Below are 23,065 nucleotides of genomic sequence, written 5' to 3'. Positions count from 1 at the left end.
AAAAGTAGCAAAAGCTGACAGCGAGGTTACTTTTAGCAAAGTGCACTGTGTGCAGCCAGCTGCTGCCTGCGGCCATTCATCATCAGATTTCTGCACATTTGCACCCTTCAGTCCTCACAACTCCCGTCTACATCTCTTTGTTCAGTTTCATACTGAACTTTTAAACCCTCTGTGATGTTGTTTGAGGTGTGGTAAACAGGATATAAGCTGCAGCAGCCATCAAAGCTTTGTTCCGAACCAGATATAATACTGCTCAAAAACTAAAATTCTCCCTGCTTTTCAGGCATTATACCAATACCAGTGTTTCATCTGAAATTAAATGAATTATGGTCATCGTGATAGGTATCTATTAACTATTAAAATGAGACACCTCAGGAGTTATACATTCATTATGAATTAGACAAATGTAATTTGATCATTTAAATTCAAGATAGTTTTCTTTTTACTTGCTGCAGGCTATACTTTATATTAATATAGTTTAAAAATAATGAATACAGGAGTTTATTGTTTATTATTAATATTAGAGAGAATGACGGGCTCAATGAATGGTTCATTGATTTTTTTGAATTCATTTAATTCAAATTTAATTTATTTGTAGGGCCTATATTTCAGACAGAATTTAGTTGCTATAATGTGCGCGCGTGTGTGTGTGTGTGTGTGTGTGTGTGTGTGTGTGTGTGTGTGTGTGTGTGTGTGTGTGTGTGTGTGCTTGCAGTGGGCGTTAATTCTGATTGTGTTTACAATCAAATACAGTGGAATCTGCGCCCGGCGACCATCTGTGACCTGCCTTCTCACTATCAGCGTCACATTAGACTTTATTTATTTATTTTTAAATAGGAGACTCTTGACATTTCAGAGACAGCAGCTGGACGAGATCAGGGGGGTATCACTCAACCATTAGCCCGCTCATCCAGCTCTCAGCCCCACCCCCTTCACTCCCGACGTCACCGCATCAAATACGGACGGTTCCGGCTGTAAATCCTCCACTTGCGCTCCGAGAGGCTGGCTGAGCGCATCCTGTGCCACATGAAGCGCTTCCCAGCGACGCACATGAAACCGGACTGATACTGAACGCTGCAGGGGGGGGGACGGAGTTTGAATCTATTTTTATTCCACGGTGGTCTGCCAATTGTTTTTCTCTCTGATGTACGTAGGTCTAGTCAGAGGAAAGTGGACATTTTTTACTTTTTTTCCCCCTCAAAGCACACAGCCCATCGCCAGCTTGATTTGAAATAAAACAAGGTAAGACAAGTTTATTAGCGTTATTTTACCGTCTAAACAGTACGAATTAAGAAACGCCAGGTGCCACAGGTATGGCTACAGGTGGACACTTGTCAATGAAATTCATAAAAAAAATATATATATATGTATATATATTTTGAGTTCTTTAACCTCGGACTCACTGCAGCCAAAGCTCTAAGGGCTCGTTTTAGGCAATGAAGGCGCAGAGCTTTCAGGTCAGTAACTCAAGTGTCTCGCTCCTGTCCGATTCTCCATCCTGCTCTCTGTACAGACAGTTTCTATGGCTTTGATGCGCCAGTCGTCATTTGGACACAGAAACCTCTTTGTCCAGAAGTGGTCAGTCATGCATGTTATTGCGCGCAGTCAGTCCTTAAGTTTGCACCCTGATCACAATCCCAATCTCTGCCATGCGCGCAATGTTGGCACAAAATGTATTCTCTGGTCTATACATTGATCAACCGGTGAATGAAAAGCGCAATCCCTTCAGTGGTGCTGAGGGGAAATCAGTGGCATTACAGTACATCAGGGCTGGTGTTGGGGGGGGCGCGTCCGGTGGTATGATGAACAGCAGTACAGTTAAAAAAAAATACTGAAGTACTCATCTTCATGTCAGAGGTCTTGTTTCACTGCATGCAATGAGCCTCTAAACATCCGCTGGCATCCCCTCACCATGGCCATTAAGTACCATGGAGGTTGTTAGAGGGGGACATGCACATTTCAAATTGAGGACAAACAAGCATGCTCAGTGTAGCCTTGAAAGACACAAACATACATACTGTGATCACAGTACTCATTTTCTGACACACAGTTTAGGAAAGTGACAGAACAAAGAAAGGAAGTGGAATTAAAATATGATTAAGATTGTAGAGGGCTGGTGAACATGCTGATTCTGGGATTTTCTTGCTGTCTTCTCTCTTTTTTTTTGGGTGAGCTCATAAGTTTATCTGAAGATGAATTTGCTGGCAGGTGATGGATTATTTATGTTAATTGGTGGTGGGGGACAGTTACAATTATTTCTGAGATATGTGAACAGTGATAACCATTGCTATACTCAATCGTGTTTTGTCATCTTTGGGACATCTGGACAGTGTTAGCTTTAAGCCCCGTCAAAGCTATTCTGTGAGACTGAAGTAGTGCAATAACATCAGGGAAACTCGACATGATGAAAAGCTTGTAGTTGTCAGAGGGAGTTTGATGAATTTGAGTTATTAAGTGTCTCCAGAGAATGTTATTCTCTTAGGGTGGAAAAAGCCTCTGAGACCTTTATACCATAGACCTTTCACTGGATACTAATGATTTCCATTAAAGCCCTGGAATGACTCATGTTAACTGCCCTTTTACAATACAAATATTTTACTAAATAACAGGGAGACTGACATTCTCAAGAGAGCAAGAACTATCTTAACACACAACAATGATTCCTCTCTGGTCAAACAATTGTAATAAAAATTCCCAAGCTGTGGATGAAAGGGGATCTTCTATCATATCAGCAGTAGACTCACTGAGCAAATCACTGAATCTTATGAATAAAAAAATGGATACGGAGAAAGACTCAATTTCTTTGTCATTAGCATTTAAGGCATTGCAATCAACAAATTGCAGATTTTGTGATCAACATTAGCAAGATTGTGTTTTATAGTAAGATTTAAATTGATTAATCTTATTGTAGGTCTGTACATTAATACAGAAACAGACTTGAGATGCCTCATACATACTAAAGACTACTTACTAGTGGTTTATATCCAATACAGCTCAAGCATCCATAGGCACACTAACTCTAGTAGAATTGACTCATTTAAACCCCGTAGGGACATAGAAGTATAGCAAATCCTTTTCAGTTTTAGAGAGTATAAGCCATTGTAAGGACAGATTAAGTATTAAATCATCACATTTTGATGCTTAATCAGGAAAATGTTATCTGAAACCATCTGTCACCCCAGGTTCAAGACCAGATCTGAGATATCAGATTACGGCCAAAAATTAAGAGAAATTGGTAAAATGAGGTTGAGTCCCACAATGTGTCACTCATCACCTCCTAAACAATCTGATCCAGAGGAATACTGTGGACCTACCATGTCCTTGGTGTATGCAAAAATAAATTTTAGAAGTGGCATTTGTCTTCCATTTAGTGTCTGAAATGACTGCAAAAAAATTAAAACAAAAAGGCAAAAAGCATCACGCAAGTCTGTGGAGACATTGTTGAACATGTACAAATTTAAAATCCTTGTTCGTGAGGCCCTCCGATAATGTCCTTGATATTAGATTTTTTTATACTGTGTCCATTTTGTAGATCTTATAGTGCTGCCTGTTACCCACACGTGCAGAGTGTCCAGACTGTGGGAAAGCAAGAGCAAAAAAGGACTTTGATTGAAATCTCAGAAAGTGCATTACTTTAGCCATAATTAGGTCTACCTTTATCTCAATTCTCAGATACACAGCATCACACTTAAAGACCATAAGGACACATCTACGTCTCTAAATAAGTCATTACAACTGCAAAGTTGGATGCACATTTAACAGCTTTCAAAGTCTATATGTCCCTTAGCAACACAAGCCCTCTTTTTGCCCAGTCATATTTTATTCACACTTATTTTTTATTCAGCTCATTCACACAGAGAGAGCATCAGTAAGCCTGTGACATGATTTTACCAACTGTGAGGTTTATTGTTGTCAGTGATGTAGAACCAAACTCCAAAAAATGGCTAGCCCTTGGAGGCATTTCTATCAGCATTAGTCATAAAGGAGGGATTGTTAAACGCTCAGAGAGGTGACAGAGCTAATGAAGGAAATTTGAAGGTGGAAACATCAGTAAAGCCTAGAAGGTCAGCCTGACAGGTAATAAATACATTTTGTTCTGTCTAAATGTTGCTATTGCCCCCAAGCATGGCCACATTAGTAACATCCAAGCATGATTACACGTAGTTATAATCAGACATAATGAGCAAGATTCATTATCGCAACAGCTATAGTTGATGCAAATCCACTCTATAATTTCACAGGTAGATACTGTCCCTGCTGTTGACTTGAAAAAGCCACCTGTGCACCGCAGAAGCAGCTGTTGCCGTGCATTGCATCGTTTCAATAGTAATTTTCTTCTTTCGCTGGATCTGTTTGTTTTTAGTAAGATTACAATGGAGTAGGCCAGCCAGTTCAGAGGAGTGAGGGGTCAGTAGTCGGTATAAAACAGAGCAGTCCATGCAATAGGTTTTTTAAGATTTTTCAAAAACTGTGAATCATCATAACCACAAGAGTTCCTTGAGCATATGAACATGGATATGCACAAAAAATATTAGGCTGATGATAGTAGTATGAGCGATTAGTTGTTAACAGATTCGCATGCACGCCCAAACACACACACACACACACACACACACACACACACACACACACACACATTATGAAACACATTATCTAATTCAGGCTTACGCCTTGCAGAGATAATGAGCAGAATAAAAAAGTAAAGTAGCAATTAAACACTGGTGCCATAGGTTTGAGAATTCTCAGCTGCCCTGCAGATATCCATGTTGTCCAGAAGAATTGTCTTAACATTACTATTAAAAATGTAATTTAATATTATATGTAATGTTTGCAGTAGTCATATAATGTGGTAAAATTAAATAAAATTAAGGCAGTAGTGTTCTAGGCAGAACAGCAGGGGCCGCCCAATTCTGCACACATCCTGACCTCAGCCCCAGATGGTCTGGGCTTAGCCCCGACTTCTAGAAATGCCTCTGATCCATGTCAGTGTTTCAACTAAAGCTGAAACAACAGCTTCTAAGGAATTGCTGATTTCTTAAATCTTATGTGATCATAAACTGAACAACTTTGGACAAAACAAGCAACTTGAAGTCCTCGTCTCAGGCTTTGGGAAATTGAGACAGGCAAATGTATCTGTTTTCAGATATTCTGTAGAACAACTGATTAATAAATTGATCAAAAGAATGAGGGCTAGTAGCTGGTAACAGTAAACATGAGGTTTTGGTCATAAACCATCACAATCAAAGAGCAAGGATATTTGACATTGACATTCACTAATCAAACAGCATTAGTTGACTCTTGTTTGTCGACAAACAGGAGGAAATGAAAATGCATCACAGCCATCCAGTTGGTAAGGCTCCGTTGTTGACAGCAAACAAGTGAAGTTCCTTCTCTGAGGGCTGTGGAAATTTAGAACACTTCAGTCGAAATTGAAGGGGGCATAAGGGCTAAGTAGGGATACCAATAGCACTAAATGAAAGACAGTAACCTCTGAAATGCTCACAGTATTATGCTAGAGCAGAATGAGCAACGCTTCATCTAAATCATTCTTTTTTTATTGTTATACAATTAATTAAAATTAATTAGGTTCATAAATATAGTTCAAAGGTTTAACTTTTTTTTACTTTCCAGCCTTGGTTCTGTTAGTTCCTCTTCTCATGAAGGCAGCCACTGTAGTCTGACAGACTGTCTCAAAGTTTTGTTTTTCTGGTTCAGGAAATCTTTTTGTTAACCTTTAGTTGAAAAATTCCCGTAGATTTAGTCAAAGAATAAAATGAAAAAAACAACAACTATGTTTTAAAACATTTCATAAAAGTTCTTCTTATGCCTTCAATATTATGCCTTTCCCATTGTTTGAAATAGCATGAAGTCATCTGCTCTTTCATTTTTCAGGTTTAAAATGAACGAAGGACTTGAAAACAACTTGACTCAACTGTATGACAACTGGACATTTTACAACTCCTCCGTGGAGTCCATCCCACCCAGGAACAACATCACCTATGTTGGATTTTACCTGCATCAGCCGTCCACAGCAGCCATCTTCATCGTGTCCTATCTGCTGATCTTCCTCGTGTGCATGGTGGGAAACGGAGTGGTGTGTTTCATTGTGCTGAGGAGCAAAAACATGCGGACTGTCACCAATTTGTTCATCCTAAACCTTGCTGTGAGTGACCTCCTGGTTGGGATTTTCTGCATGCCCACAACTCTTCTTGACAACATAATTACAGGTGAGCAAGACGGTAATTAAAAGCTTTCAATGCCTTGTTTCATGTCAAAATAAGCCAATCTGGCTAGAAAGACCCTTCCCCTTCCCCTTCCCCTTCCTCTTCCATCTGACAATTGTGGTTCTGAGGGAAATGTCTCAGCAACTGCTACTGTATAGTTTACCATGAAATACGGGTAAAGTCAGTCCACTGCAGGATTAACTGTAACAACTTTATTGATACCCTGACTTTTGATTTTGCACCACCAACAGCAAAAAAATTAAACACTTCCGTTTATGATGATATTGCATAACCTAATTACCTGATCGCTGTCAGCCTCAGTTACAAATTAAACAAACATCTGGAATTAGCAAATATTATGTGCCAAACATCAGCAAGTAATGAGGATCTGTATCAGAACCTAATCTCAATCCTCTGGTGATGCAAATAGATTAATTGGCTTGAATGTCTTCTGATGCAAGAACTGTACACATTACTGTACACATGTAAACACTATAGCATTCCTGTAGAACTGAGCCTTACATATCCTCAAATGAACACCATACAGAGAATAAACCATTTTAATTTTTCTCTCAAGCAACAGCTTCACAGGTCTGCTAGCCTTGTTAATCATTTAACTAACCCTAACCTTTAACACTAATCATTGATATAATTTCATTCATTGCAGGGCTGGCTTTGCTTTTCCAATTTAAAATCGCATTAATATGGACTACTAAGGTGTACGTGCATGGAGGCCATCCCACGCAGCATGAACCTACTTATGATCATAGAATGACCTATTGTTTTTTGCGGCTATCAAAAGTAAAGAAGGCTCAGAGGAGATGACTTTTTTGATTCGTCATGGAGGAGACAGTCTTCCCTGCATGAATAAATAAGACCAGGGCTTTTTACACATTGTGCCGATTGGACCTGACAGTTGACTCTCCATGACACAAATCTCACATGAGCAATTCTTAAGGCAAGTGATAGTGGTTGGGAGTTCAGACTCTTCACACAGGCTGTCTACAGCTGCAGTGCTTTCTTGAAGACAACTTTTTTTGCTTTAACTTATAATTTTAAAGTCAATTTTGCATTCAGAGTGTAGCTGCCATAGAATGACAGCACCATCCGCGCTAACACTGGTTCCTTATAACCCTTGTTTTCACTAAGGAAAAGGTAAAGTGATCCAGTCCAGGGATCAGCAACTAGGGATGTCCCAATCCGATCTCAATGATCAGTATCGGTGCCAATCAATGCATTCTTTAACTGATTGGTATCGGCTATAATGAGCTTCATTGATCCGATCCGATCTTTTGTTCTAGTCAGCTGTCACACAGCTGTTTTTACTCAAAGCTTCTGCACTGTGCAACTATTGTCAACTTTCACTGTTTCTTTTCCTCCACTCCTGTGAGAGCAGGAGCAGCGCCCACGGTGACACTCGCGGGTGGGGCTGCCTGGGCTTGGAGGAGAGAGCAGTAGAGAGCAGACACAACCACACTCAACACAACAAAAATGTATTGACATGCATCAGGCTTTTTTGGAAATAAATTTGATTTGGACCTAACCCAATGTGGAGAGTCAGCTTAAAAATAATTTTAAAAATGTTTTTTCTTGTCTCTGCATGTCTCTTGTTAAATATAAAAAAAATAAGAAGCCAAATGGAAGACAAAAGCATTGCAGTGACTGGGAATACTACATTGCCTTATTCACCTTTAGAGATTATTCTAGAGTGGTTACTATGATTTAATAATAATTGCCTCTTCAGAGCAGCAAAACAAGTGTAATCAGTCATTATTGTCTGAATCAGGGATATGTTAGACCCTGACATGGAGTTTGGGGAAATCCAGCTGGCAGAGTGCTTTGTATGATTAAATCTCTGCTGCAGTGACATAACAAATGATGGGCAGCTTGCAGCTACTAGAAGTAAACAAGAATGAAAGCTTATTAGCTCTGCAATAGATTATCGTATTTAGAATCAACTTTTATAAAAATCTCTTTCTGGCAGAAAGCATCCATCCTGAGCCCTTTCAGAAGACACCAGTGACATCTGCCACACTGTGAATGGCGTTATTGCACTCTGTTTTCTTTTTGTACTGGCAAATAACAGTCAGACAAAATAACTTCTCAGTTGTGTGAAGTAGGGCTGCAGCTACAGATTATTTTAGTATTCAAATATTCTACTGATTACTCCTTTGATTAATTGTTTAATCAGAGAAATACTTTGGCTTTATTAAAGAACAATAGTAAATATACACACCACCTTCCCCCTGAAGGAAGGTGGAATCTATTTGTTTTGAAAGTATTTCCCAGTGTGTGGGGATAGTTACATTCTTAAGCCTTAAGTATAAGCTTAGGGTACAGTGTAATATTTACTGAAAAGCTGTGTGTTGCGCTTGCTGCCACAGAAGATAAATAAATAGTCCTCATGTTTGTAACATTACTACAGCATCTTGTAATATTCACAGCAGAGTTGCTGCACACTGTGAGCGATTAGCAGCTACGAGTCATGTCAAAAAGACAATTAAAATAGGCTGAACCGGAGGTCTCCGAAATAAGTTTCAGATCTGTGGAGCAGGAAGCTGTGTGCAATGATTTATTGTATTTTCTATTGTGGTGGCAGGCTAGTTCAGATTTCCAAAAACACACGTTACGGAGTATTTGTTTTATTCTGGAAATGATACCAATCTTTTGACACACTCTAATTTTCAATGTGCTGTATGGATCTATATAGTTATAGCAAGACTTTGATGCAAGGAATTTGTGAGTTACTTGAGGAATCGTTTCAGGATGCATACATGTAAAAATGCAAATGTCTCAGCTAAATGAAACCTACAGTACAGTAGAGCACCATCAAGTTTGTTCACATCTGACATTCAGCAACAGATAAGTGGGCGAGCTCTAAAATCACCACCTACTGACCACAACATTTTCTTTGGTGAAAATTAAAAATATAAAACAAACCATTTTTGGAGCCAGTAGTGGGGTTGAAATTGTGTTATTTTTTTGCTTTAGGAAAGGCCATGGTGGCATTAAAAGGGCTCGTTCCCCTGGGAAAATAAATATGCTAAGTGGATTTCACTGAGGCTGTAAGATTATGAGGTATTGTGTGTGAAAAATTGACATTGGAGGAAAACTCCCATAGTATCTGTTGATGTTAATGGTTAATCTCCTGTAGAGCATTGCTACTCTACACTTTCCCCTTGCAAAAATATATATAATACTAAGCAAGCAATAAAATTTATTTTTTTTTTTTTTTTTTTTTTTTTTTTTTTTTTTTTTTTTTTTTTTTTTATAAAATTTTTTTTTTTTTTGTTTTTTTTTTTTTTTTTTAAAAATTTTTTTTTTTTTTTTTTTTTTTTTTTTTTTTTTTTTTTTTTTTTTTTTTTTTTTTTTTTTTTTTTTTTTTTTTTTTTTTTTTTTTTTTTTTTTTTTTTTTTTTTTTTTTTTTTTTTTTTTTTTTTTTTTTTTTTTTTTTTTTTTTTTTTTTTTTTTTTTTTTTTTTTTTTTTTTTTTTTTTTTTTTTTTTTTTTTAAAAAATTTTTTTTTTTTTTTTTTTAAAAAAAAAAAATAAAAAAAAAAGAAAAATTTTTTTTTTTGGGGTGTTTTTTTTTTTTTGTTGAAAAGGGGTGTTGAAAAAAAGCCCCCTCAAAAAAAAAGAAAGGAAATGCAGTGAAAAAAGTAATCAAGCAGGCATCAGATGGAAAAGAAATATGGCACTAAATATGGTACTATTAAACTGAACATGCTTGTTTGAAAGGGCTGCTCTTCCAGCTTTGATGGCTTCTAACTCATGTTCCTATCAAGATTGATGCACTTATTGTAAGTAGCTGTATACTAAAGTGTCTGCAAAATGAATGTGTGTAATTTTTTAATGTAATGCACAGGATGAAAAGAATGGCACACAGGAAACAAACAAGAAAAAAGTCTCCATCCACTCAAAAGAAGAAATACACATTTTCAACCTTCGCAAGTGTGTATTTCTTGGTTACTTTACTTTGCACATACATCATGCTGCACAGTGAAAGTTTGATACAAAAGGATTGTTTTTTCACATTCTGCTGTGTTCATCTTCAATCTCGTTTTTAAGGTTTGCATATATGAGATGTATTGTGACATCCAAGTGTGATGTGGAAACTGGACACCTCCAGCAGATTTTTCAATGATCGAGAGAAGTAGATGTGCTTTTAAGAATTTAAAATTTTTTTTTTTTTTTTTGACGAGAAAACTAAAGGATTACGTGAAGTATGATGCATTTTTTTTATATTAAAACACGTCTTGAGGAGATCTTTTAAAAGGGTTTCACTAAATTAATATTTTCTGCAGTCTATTGTAAGGCATTTTGTTTGTCAGTGTATCCACCCAAGTATGTTACGTGACATATCCTAGTGGAGAGGCAGACATTAGAAGGGGGGGGAGAGCACCATCGGCTATTCCAGTTGACTACTTTCATACCCGTTGAATGTCACTCACATTTTTCCAACAGCTGACCAAACTGAGCAATGAGGGAAGAAGAACCTTCCTCAGGGAGGAGCCCAAGATGGCAAGGATCGTAAAGGGAAAAAAAACCCAGCAGTGCTCTTTAGCTGCAAAGGGAGGCACAGTAACAGTCAGAGTAGCACTTCTCAAATCTGAGCAGAGTGGAAGTAACAGAGAAAAAGATGCCTGGAAAAAAGGTCACGTCAAGTCAAGCTGCAGTTTGCAAAAAGGCACATGAAAGACTCACCGAGCATGAGGTGAAAGACTTGTTGGGTGTCACAGAGATGAAAACTGAAGTCACTCAACTGTAACATGAAGCAATGTGTCAATCAGAAACTGGGCAGAGCTTATCACCAGTCTGCCAGCTTCCCTACCAGGAAACTTTGTGATGACAGCCTCATGCTGTGTGGTGCTTGTCGGCAGCAGGGAGTGGGAAACTCAGACAGCCAATGACATTTGACTGGGTGATGAATGACAATTTAACATGACAGTGATGCTGTGTTTACAGTACTGGACACCTAGACACGTGTTGGTTCATTAAGTTTTTCAGACTTTAGTGCCTTCAAAAAAAAAAGAGATTAATTATTATGTGTGTCTTTCTGTCACGTTGTCTCTGGTTGCAGTTATATGAGCGTCTTGTTTGGCCTCTGGGTGCTGTGTTAAGACTGGACAACTAGCAATCTGCCATTGTCTATAACATAGCTTTCATCTAATGCACCATTCGAATGTTTACAGCGCACAATGCTTAACTGACGATGTTGGTTGGGGGGGGGGGTCATCTGCATTAATGCCTACTGGCCCTTTGCAATCTGTCAACCACATGAAAGAAACCTCACGCCGAGATGAAAGCAACAATGTAAGCCAAACATTTTCTCCACATCTAGTCAATATCCATCAATTTGCTTTTTAACAAGCTATTGTGAGTAATTGTACTGCATATAACACTGTATAACTTCTGCGGATTCACACATTACACATGTTGTATTAGTATCACATTGACCCATTTAAAACCTTTTTATGGAGAGAAATATAACAGCTGGACCAGCTGTGGGCTGCAATATAAGACATGCAGTTGGTAGGCAGCTCAAGATCCGCCAGAGCCATAGTAATTAGTATTTTCTGCCTACACTGAAGAAGATCTTTTTGTAAAGGGATCTAGGGCTGTTTAAGTGCATGTTTCAGTTTTGACAAAGGATTAAGAAGCAGACACAATACGGACAAAAGGAAAAAGGAACTGTAGGTTCCTTGCAAAATAAAAAAAAGAAGTGAAAGCATAAACAATAAAAGGAAAAAAATTGCCAACATTTATTTTAGTTAAGTTCATTGTTACTTTCAACATCCTATTATTTAGTATTTAAAGATTATAATTGTTTGTTACACTCCCCCCTTTTTGCAAGGCTTCCTGTGACAAACTCACTGAGCTGCACTCTTTGCTGTGTTGGTCACAGAGCTAATGAGTTGAGCTTGATACCAACACATAACATAATTTAAATAATTTATAAACAAGAAGTGTGTAAAATCATCCTGAAGAAATGCCAACACAGAGTTTAAATGTACTGTAGCCTGTCACTGTTTCGCTTGAGAGAATGTTTGTAACTTTGTGTAGAAGCCATTGTTGACTTTTGGGTTTTGTTTTTTGTTATCAGCTCTAGCTTTTCCAACCTTTGTACACAAATATGGCAATAAAAAAAAATTAAAAAATAATGTGAAATTGCATATTTTGTATTTAAAAATGTAACATTTTCCTGGGGAAAGACCCCCAAAACCCCCAACAAATATTTGCAGCTACGTCTTACACAAACCTAAGCAGAACACTGAAATCTTAAGCTATTCTGTTGACCATGAAAAAGGGCCTGTGTTGCATGCTCAACAGCGCATACAAAAGCACCGTTGCTGCTAAAATTCTAGTGAAAACACTACCCAGTCAACCTTTATCATAAAATTGTATGACAATTATGCTCAAGTATGTGTTACAAAGGCCGAGGTTGTACTGATGACAGTCTGCAGGCAGCCACAAAACGACACCTACATTGTCAGCACCTCTACTACAAGTCACCAGCTTGCCTGATTAACGCTAAGGACTGTTCCCCTGTCATATCTAAAGATATGATATTATGGCAAATCCCTTCAGCTCTTCCTGTACACTGATGTGTTTGTGGGTGTGAATCTGTTTGAGGAAGACTGCATTCATACATGAACCGCTGTTTTGTCTGAACTGTCTTAGTTGTCTTAGCACTAAATAAGCTGAATGCATCTTTCCTGTCAACAGGATGGCCTTTTGGAAGCCTGGTCTGCAAAATGAGCGGCATGGTCCAAGGGATCTCTGTGTCAGCATCCGTCTTTACTCTGGTCGCGATTGCTGTTGACAGGTATAGTGATTGTATTTTACTACTACTGCTACATACAGTATAACAGTACATTTCCTTTTTCCAGCACCTGTTACTCTTGAATTGCACCTCAAAAAAGTGTTTTGTGTGAAAAACCAGCAACCGATCAGAGAGCACAACCTTACAAAAGGATGCAATGTTGCATTAATTTGTGTGATAACATTTTCTAAACTCCACATATGGTTAAAAGCTCCAGAAAAAGCTAGAAGGTGATTTGGTATTCTTTTGTTACCTCACTGAAGTGACAAGCCAACGTTACTGTAAGGCAGTTACATTTTACTGAGTCAGTTAACAGCTTTTATCCACATTTTCCCATCCATGTTGTCAAATCTAAAATGTTTCCTAAAGTAAATTTGATGTCATAATTATTATTCTCAAATTTGCATTAGTAAAGGGAACAAGGACCCAATGCAGTCCTTGTAAGGGAATCTCGAATTTTAATCAAAAATAGTTCATTAATTGTTACCAAGCTAGTGAGTGAAGCTCCCTGCTCAACATACAATACAAAACCATTTATGTTTAGAATTTTTAAGTCTAGATTCTCCAGATCTGCATCAAAATAGATATTTTGCAAGTCTCACAATGTTAAGAAATCTTGAGAACAAACCACCAAAATTAAGTCACATATTTGGCCTTTTTGCCTTTACATTTCCCCCACATAGCAAGAAAGACAAATTAGCACAATTGTACAGCTTTGTCATCTTTATCTGGTGCTTGTTCTCTTTTGAACGATCATGATGGATTGCCCAATTCCTGTTCACTGAGAAGTCAACAGTTGGATGTTAATCCTGCTTAGTCGCTCCATAAACCTTTGGAGATGGCTGCAGACTCTCACAGTTGGGAACAAGCTTGTCGCTGATACTAGAGCCCAGCGAATGCACGCATCCCATGCAGTTACACCAGTTCTCCAAGCAGTATAAAATGAGCTGGTATTTTATCACCACCTAGTCCTAAGACATTAGATGTGCAGTGATGTTATTCTGTCACAATCTGAAATCACTAGAGGGTGTCTGTGCCTTTGGAAAGGACAAATGGAGTTGACATTCTTCTTTGACATGCAAAAGTCAAAGTCACCTTACATATCTAAAGTATCAGACACATAATTAGGATTAAATTTGAATGGGTGGGGTCATTAATGTGATTTCACTGGTTAATCCTAAAAATTGCCTCCATTTATTAATCTCCTGTGTTTCCACAAACTATGACATCTTAGTTTTATTTACTGCTGCATGGGATATATCCGGTCCATTCAATCATTGATTGTTGGGGCTGTATTCACAATCATGCATTTTCATTTGCTTATTACAGTATTTATTGTGTTCATTTATAGTTATGGTTTTACTTGCTAATTCATTGATTGTTTTGTAGTTTATTTATTATGTGTGAAGTTAGTTAATTTTTAAAGAACTTGATTATGTTAGATATTAAAATCATTTTTCGAGCTTTTAAGCCATGAACCCTTACCAAGTCATTGTCAAATCTGGTGTATGCTTGCTAGCCTGCTAACATGCCTAATGTTACAATGTCACTGATGTAACCAAAGTTAAGTAACCTAAAGCTTTAGCATTTAAAAAGGGGTAGCCAGATACTGGTAGCTCACGACAGTTTGTTGGAAACCCCCGTTTCGTTTGATGTCTCATAATGGCCAGCAAAATCCCCCTTTCATCCATTTTCTAGTGTCAACATTAACACTAACTAAATTGAAATCGAATTCTTGGTCTGGATGTCTCTGCATGTGTTTGTTCTCTAACAATCACAAGATTCTTTCTCAGTGAAACTCGACACAATCCACCTCCTGCCTAACGTGGGAATCAACAGTTTAGTCTAAGCTGTAATGATTTCCATCCTTTTCCCCGCAATGTCTCAAACTGACTTGCTCACAAAAAAGTGCCAAATGTGCAAAACTAGATTTTAAATCAAAGGTTTGTATTTCCCCTCAGTGTCTTAACTTGTCACACACCTACAGCTGCTTCACAGTAAAATCTACCAGCTCTACCAATAATTAGACATTTGAGTTTTACAGTTGCATAGATTTTTATAGCAGTGGTATTGTCTACCTTTTGAGAGTTTGTGTCCTTCATGATGTTCCTCCCTCACCATGGTGGAATTTAACTAAGTACTTTACTCAAGCAAGCTTCTTAAATACAACTTTGAGGTACAGACTGAGGTTGCATTTTGTGATAATTTGAAAGCAAAACATACTCACATGTATCACAAATATACAGTACATTCTTGAATAAGTCATATTATATGTGAGGATGAGGATGAAGATGATTCTGGGGTCTAGCTATCCTGTCCCTGGCTACTCCTTTGTCTTTTCACACTGTTGACATCATGTCACTTCACACAAATGTGTGTTCTTCATGAGGCATTTGTAAACTACACAAAAGCTATTTTAAATTGAATTGCTTAGTCTACCACTGGTAGTTCAGCCATGACCAGCTAAAACTTAGAGATGCCGGTAGGCTAAAGTCAAGCACTTTTAAAGACCTATTTATTGCTCAGTAAATCAAAGCACTTTCGAGTACTTTCTAGACCCATGGCAACCATTTCAGATTGGTGAGAAAAGACCCTGCAGAAGAATGGCAGTAGCATCTTTGAAGGCTTCAGCAGTGGCATTTAAAAAAAACACAACAAACAAATAAAGATTGGCCAGAGGGTCACTCATGTGGTTAGTCATATATGTTTTCAGCACAGCATAGTGACAGATATAAAGAAATATGGGTCTTACTTCAAAAGGAAGGCCAAAAAGCCTATTAGCCACCCCAACAGCAGAGTCACAGCTACTAGCGGAGGTCACCAGGCTCTTACTTTAATGTGGCTGAACTGTCACAGACTGCAGGGAAACAGTGCTGTTCATTTACAAAAATGAAAATAATATGTCTATATCAGCTGATTCATGAATATCCAAATGTACAATAGAATTAGAAAGTAGTGGTGTTTAAGGAAAAACAAAATCACAGAACTTCAAAAGAGCAATCATTGAAAATCTCAAGTTTTTCATAAGCTATTCATCACCATTTGGTAAAAACAGCGTGCTACGTCTCTGTGGGCTTTAAGCACCAAGAAAACCTTTGTGCACACTTAGGCGTGCACATTATGTGCTTTTTATTAAAACAGATGGCGGTATACTTACTGATTACAATGAAGTTAATAAGGGGAGCTTAATTATGCTCCTGTTGTTTTAAAATAGATCTACACAGTGAGGAAAAGGGGAATTAAAGTAATGTCAGTGTTCGTTATTCAAAGTGAACATATTTGTAATATTAAAAAAGCCATATTATTTGTGTATTTGCTAACATTTTGTTGCTTTGCTATTACATAAACACTGATCTGCACATCTATTATTTGCATGTGCAGTCCTTTATCCATATGATTAGAACCTGGTTCTGTCCCATTAAGAATTACTATAATATTGTGTGCAATTTGAAGTATATGTTCCTTACTGTCAATTAATCTCCTGTGGACATGTATCTTCCTTTTTTTAATCCTTTTGCAGATTCAGATGCATTGTCTACCCATTCAAGCAAAAGCTGACCATATCCACAGCCACCTTGATAATAGTCATTATCTGGGTTCTGGCCATATCCATCATGTGTCCCTCTGGAGTGATGCTACAAGTGACCAAGGAGCAAACCATTCGGGTATTACTGGGCTATGACAACAAAACAAGCCCATTTTATTGGTGCAGAGAGAACTGGCCAAACCAGGAGATGAGAAAGATTTACACCACTGTCCTGTTTGCAAATATCTACCTTGCTCCTCTTTCCCTCATTGTGATCATGTACGCCCGGATTGGCATCACACTTTTCAAAACAGCTGTCCCAACGGGAGGAAAGCCGGGCCATGACAACCGCCACACTGTGTCAAAGAAAAAGCAAAGGGTGATTAAAATGCTTCTAATAGTTGCTTTGCTTTTCATTCTTTCCTGGCTGCCTCTGTGGACCCTCATGATGTTGAGCGATTATGCCAGCCTGACTGAGCAGCAGTACAGAATCATCAACATTTACATTTACCCCTTTGCCCACTGGCTAGCCTTCTTCAATAGCAGTGTCAACCCCATCATCTACGGTTTCTTCAATGAGAATTTCCGCAGAGGATTTCAAGCTGTGTTCAAGTTCAGCCTGTGCACCGCGGACGGACAGCGGAGGAAAACCTACTCACACAGGCTGCAGGGAAACTCTGTGCTCCCAGCAAATAATGCACAAACCTCCCTGGAGCCTATTTCTCTCAACAGCCTAGATAAGAACACTTCCAGGCGACTCAACCATGTCACTGAACAGGACTTGGTCATGGAGGACCTGGAGAAGGCATCTTGCAGCAGTGGGGGTGTGACAGCAGTGTCTATTTGAAAAAGACACAGAGACAGACAAATTCTTCTAGGTGATAAGCCAAGGTGTTTACATTTCAAGAAAATTGCCTGCTTCATTCAAACTCAAGTCCTTCACTGAGTGTAAGTAAACCGCAAGGGTCACCTGAGCAGGTTTTCGAAGCTGACATTTATGTATAAGTTGTCTGAGGCAATTTCAAGCCTGTAAAAAAAAACAACAACAAAAATGGCAAAGAAAACAAAGGACAAAACTGAAAAAAAAATAGATGTAGAGCAGGGATTTGTCCTTTTAACTGTCCTGCACCACTTAAAGACAATTAGTGCAGCAAGCTACCTCGCAGTGTTTGCTCCTGAAACAAATATGAAAATGGACAATTAAATGACCAATGTGAAAATAGAATACTTATTTTGGTTGCTAATCTTTACTTATCACCTTCAAGGCACACAATGTATGTTGCACATATTGTGCCATGTTAACAGAAGCAGGTTGTGCTTTTGGAACTGTAATTACGAATAGAAGGAAAACAAATCTTGTTGGCTAGTGCATAATAAATCAGTTAGGATAGGTTAATATTGCATTGATAACAGGCTACTGTCCTGCTCCATGACATACCTTATAAAACCTGTATGTACATATATATAAAGATGCATCAAACATGTATGTACTGTAATGTTTGCAGAGCACATTTCAAAAGTAGTAACTTACTGTCCTTGTAGTCCACATTAGATGGAGCAAACTTTTATTCTTCAGTATTATTCACTATTGAGAATCAAAAATTACTGTTTTTAAAGTACTCTCAAACCTTGACTAGGTTGTAAACTAATTTAGGTGGGCAGATTTTTAAAAGAAAAAACAAAGTGCTGTATACATTTTTAAACAGACCATAAAGGTCAAAGAGCTCAAACATCAAATCAAAGACTCCAGCAATGAAACTCATTATTTAGTGGGTCTTGCAAAGTAAATTATTTTACGGCATTTCAGGCTACTTCAAGGCTCAACATTAAGGCTTGTCCAACAAGTTGACTTGTTGTAGGGTAAGTGGAAGAGAAATTTACTTACCCCACTGGGGTAAGTAAATTTCACAAAGTAAAAAGAAAACAAAGTAAAAAGTTAAAAGTCACAAAGTAAAAAGAAAACAAATAAAACACGTCTTCACAATATGTGCCACTCATTGCTCAGTGCCACGCTGTTATTTCGGTAATCATTTTAGAGTAGCAACTGAACTAATGCATTTTTTCCCCCACAATACGTCCAAGTCAGATTGTACAAACAGGAGTCTATCCAAGTTTTTTCACAAAGTAGGAACCACTCGCAGTTCGAACATTTTACCTCAGACAAACAGTGGTAGCGATCCTTCAGTTCCTTCAGGCTGTACAGCTAGGCCAAGTGCCAGGGAAAACACCCAGAAGAATTAATGTAACAAGCTGGAGAAATGAATTTTACATTACAACGAAAAAAAGGAGTAATGTTCTGCAGCATCTGATACGTTATCTTACTAGTGTTAGCAGTGTGTTATTCACAACTTAGCTAAAATAAAAACTACAATAGCCATATTGCATTTCGAATACTGGGCCATTAAGAATATTCATTGGTATCACTCTGCATTGCCTGTTGATGTACAATCTAAATGAACATGAAAATGAAAATTAACATGAACATGATTTTGTTTTAGATAAAACGTTTCAAATAGCTACTTTAATGGCGACGTGTCCATCGCATAAGTTGTGCAGAAGAGAAAAGAAAGAGCAGTGATTATATTGTGGCTTCTACTTACAAATTCACTTTTTATCCAGGCTTTTCTTCTGAAATCTGCTCTTTAAACATGTACATAAAAAGGTGTAATGATGCTGAATTTATTATTCATGAATATCTCATGAGCCTGTTATGAATGTGCCATGTAAATCTCAGATAACAGTGTTTTGCTGTTTTTTTATATTGGTATCTCTCTATGAACAGTCTTGTGTAGTTAAAGTGTACAGTAAATGGGAAAAACAGAGGGCCTGCATTGGTCCCAAAACATGTATTGTCTGCTGTAAGTATATGTTACTGAGTCTAAAGGTTAGATTACAAGTGATAATGTGAATCTGTCTTTGTGAACCAACTATTAGGACAATTATTGCAGGGTATTGTACTAAAAAAACCTTTGGTTGGTATTCTACACTTAACATATTTACTGTTGGTGGTGTCTTACAATTTGAAAATTGGCCTACTTTGAAAATCTGTAAAGCAAAGATCCCCCCCCCCATTCATGAAATAAAGAGTGAAGGTTACGTGAAACTAACTACATATACACTACATGGCAGCCATATTGGAGGTCCTTATTTCTTCTATCTGTGTATTACAATGGCAGTGTATTACTGATCCTATCATGTTCATAAGAACTTTGACAGCCAGGGTCTTATAAATCTTTTTTGAGAGAAAATGTCTTGCACTGGAAGGTATACACATCCACTTGTGTTAGAACTATTTTTAAAACGATATATTTATAGGGATTGTTCTTGGTGTGGACAGAACCTAAGGCTGTGTTTAGAGATGCACCTACGAAGAAACAAAAAGCAACAGGATGTTGTTTTTAGTTGAAACCTGCCACAGTCAATAAGAAACAAATGGCCTCAAGGGTGCAAAGATTCAAGGTGGCAACAAGTGGTGGAAGTTAAGTTAGTTGAAACTTATCAGGAGAGTTAAAACTTAAAGATAAACCAACTGTGGTGGAGACTCGCAACTTTGAATAACATCTGTTTGCTAGGATCGTGTACAATTTAATCCTGAAGTTGTAATGAGGAGTGGGAAGTGCTTCAAATCAATTTTCTGTATCTCATGTTGTACACAAAATGCACACAAATGTGTCTGGCTACACAACGTTCCAGCTGCGCTCCAGCTCCATTGCGGTTTTCCAATGTCAACTGGAAGCGTTTCTGAAGTAGAACATTTGTCCTTCATCTGCCACACTATCACATTTTTTGTGTTACAAACTTAAATACAGTGGCTCATTTACATGTGATAACGGATCCTTTTTGGCTGTATTTGATTGTGCTTCTAAATTTCTCTGAGGTCACTCATTTTAAATGTGAATAAAGCTAATCTCATGGCACAGCTGCTGTCAACCTGTAATACTGCTTATTTTTCGTGAGAACGAAATGATTTTATCTGCAGCTCAGCAGCATGTTGATGACTGCTGATGAACAAAGTATTTATGAGCCACAATAACATTTCATACTAGGGATTTCCCGATTAGGGCTGTTCCTGACTAAAGATTTTGTATATCTTCACCCCGGCAATTGTCCTAGTCAGAGCCACTGTAAATCAGCTGGCCTTCAGTAAGGCTGTGAGCAACTGGGTGAAGACAAATGAAACGTACCATTAAAAATTTATTTTAAGTAAACTGCCATAAAATACAAGAATATATATACACCGATCAGCCATAACATTGGGGGCACTGATAGGTGAAGTGAATTACACTGATTATTTCATTATCATGGCAGCTGTCAGTGGGGGGGATATATCAGGCAGCAAGTGAACATTTTGTCCTCAAAAAATGGGAAAGCATAAGGGGCCGGGTCAGAGCATCTCCTTCAGCTCTTGTGGGGTGTTCCCGGTCTGCCTATCAAAAGTGCTCCAAGGAAGGAAAAGCGGTGAACCGTGACAGGGTCATGGGTGGCCAAGGCTCATTGATGCACATGGGAAGCAAAGGCTGGTCCGTGTGGTCCGATCCAACTGACGAGCTACTGTAGCGCATTGCGCTACATAGCGTTCATCTGCTTGTGTGGAACAATATTGAACATAAGATTTTAGTTGTTGAGTGGCTGAGTTCATTGCTACTGCTACAGTCATAGGGAAGGGGGAATAGTTATAGGGAAAAATATGGCTCAGCCAGGACTAAAAGATTTTGGCACTTGTTATAAGGTGCACCTTCAATCTTGAAAGGTTGTCGAATAACATTCTCCAGGTCATTGGATATCTACGAAGACCTTTTGTCACTTATCCAAATGGCTACAACCCTTCTATTGACTAATGGGGCTCGAGCATTTTAACCCTTGTGTGACAATTCTCATGTGACTGGTGTTTCATGAGAATTGCTGAGGTCTAATACTGTCATACAAGAATCATCAGAATCACACAAATTAGGTTATGAGTAGTTAGACCACAACTAGGTCAATGCTTATAAATATTTGTGAATTTAAAAATACCACAGGAATCACAAAAAAAACTGTCATTTCTACTGTAAAGGGGACCTCCAAGATGGCACCAGACATGGTTGATAAGAGTTGACACCCGTTAGTCTGCACTGTACTCACACCCTTGTTTTTTATGCTCTAACTCATTCAGCTGTGTTAATGCATCCAGCAGTGACACCTTGACCTCTCAGATAAAAAGGTTTCATTTCTCCCCTTTGCGTCCGTCTGTCTGATGTGTTAACACATTCTGTAGCAAGGCTGCTTCGTGACCCTGATTTGACCCCTTATTGAAGAGCCAGTTTTGAATTCTTCATTGAATACTGCCGCTCATTTGGGACGCTATTATCTATTATACATTCTGACAGATTTTTCTCTTCCTGTGATTTTCTGTCCGACTGACCATCTAGGAACCTTGGTCATATATCAAGGTTTATAATTAGATACAATTCCTATAGGCTACTGAACATACTTTGTGCATCTGTTAGTTTTGCTGTGTACACTCCAAAGGCAAATCTGAATCACCAAGAAATCTTAATTCTTGCAACAACACTGACTATTTTTTGGTTAGCTTTCTGAAATTCTGAACGGTTTCACCAAATCAGAACCTAGTTCCAAAGTGGGACCAACAATCAGAAATCCAGCCCCTTTACAAGCCTTAAAACTTAATTTTAAGAAATCCAACCAACCATGTCAACTTTCAATACATTATATAATATTTTATAATCAATTTACAGTCAGTACTCATATAGTATTGAGGTCCAATGTCCAGCTGTACTCGCCACTTCAGCTTCTAATTCAGCATCACCTATTATACAGTAAAACCAAAAATAGAGAGTCAATAAAATGTAAAAGAAAATGTTTATGTAAGCCGCCATTTGCATTTATTTATTCCTAATAACATCAGGGGTATCTACAATCATTTAAAACACTAACAAGACTTGTGATAGCATTCAAAGCAAAACAGATGTTAAAGTGACACTTCAGTATTGAATGTAATGAATTTGTACTTTTTGGTGCCTGTGGTGAAAAAAAAACGTGTCTTTCTGCTTCAATTTCCAAACAAGAGTGGATTAATTATTGTGAACTTCTTTTTTGGATCTAGAATCTCTTGGTATCTTTGTATAGTCTGCATGTGCATATCTTGTGTACTAGCATGTGTATTTTTATGTCTGCACCTACACGTTCTTAAATAATGTTGAACAATTTTAAAGAATTATTTGTTTGGACACAATTGCTGTTTGTACAAGACAGTAGTTTTTATTGAAAGTGAGGAAGTTAAACGGTGTCCTATTTAATTGTGAAGGGCTATTCATCACATTATCTATTACCTCTGTGATTGTCTACACAAAATAATAAGTTTTATAGTCAAGGTTGCGTGTATGAACAAATGGTTGTTAATGCCGCTGCTTTATGGCATTAACAGTACAATGACTTGTTTCTTTGCACATAATCTGCTATATATGAAGGGGATTGTGATTTTAATTACTGGAAGA

At 37.9% G+C, this 23,065-nt stretch overlaps 1 protein-coding gene and 1 long non-coding RNA gene across 2 annotated transcripts in view; one reads left to right on the top strand and one right to left on the bottom strand.

Moving 5' to 3' along the window:
* Positions 1 to 10,937, bottom strand: part of LOC127375629 (uncharacterized) — a 55,096-nt gene extending 44,159 nt beyond the window's left edge. The window contains exons 1-2 of the long non-coding RNA XR_007887388.1: positions 10,927 to 10,937; positions 6,014 to 6,109 (exon numbers count right to left, since the gene is read on the bottom strand). This is a non-coding gene — a long non-coding RNA (uncharacterized LOC127375629). The remainder of the gene's footprint in view (positions 1 to 6,013; positions 6,110 to 10,926) is intronic.
* Positions 895 to 21,784, top strand: npffr2a (neuropeptide FF receptor 2a). Its single transcript, XM_051421705.1, has 4 exons — positions 895 to 1,242; positions 5,893 to 6,227; positions 12,949 to 13,048; positions 16,566 to 21,784. The coding sequence occupies exons 2-4, from the start codon at positions 5,900 to 5,902 to the stop codon at positions 17,416 to 17,418; spliced, it is 1,281 nt and encodes a 426-aa protein (XP_051277665.1). The 5' UTR covers positions 895 to 1,242; positions 5,893 to 5,899; the 3' UTR covers positions 17,419 to 21,784.
* The last annotated feature ends 1,281 nt before the right edge of the window (positions 21,785 to 23,065 follow it).

Source organism: Dicentrarchus labrax, unplaced genomic scaffold (genome assembly GCF_905237075.1).
Source record: "Dicentrarchus labrax unplaced genomic scaffold, dlabrax2021, whole genome shotgun sequence".
Taxonomy (NCBI): domain Eukaryota; kingdom Metazoa; phylum Chordata; class Actinopteri; family Moronidae; genus Dicentrarchus; species Dicentrarchus labrax.
The sequence above is the reverse complement of the archived record's forward strand: the minus strand, read 5'-3'. Positions and strand labels throughout refer to the sequence as shown.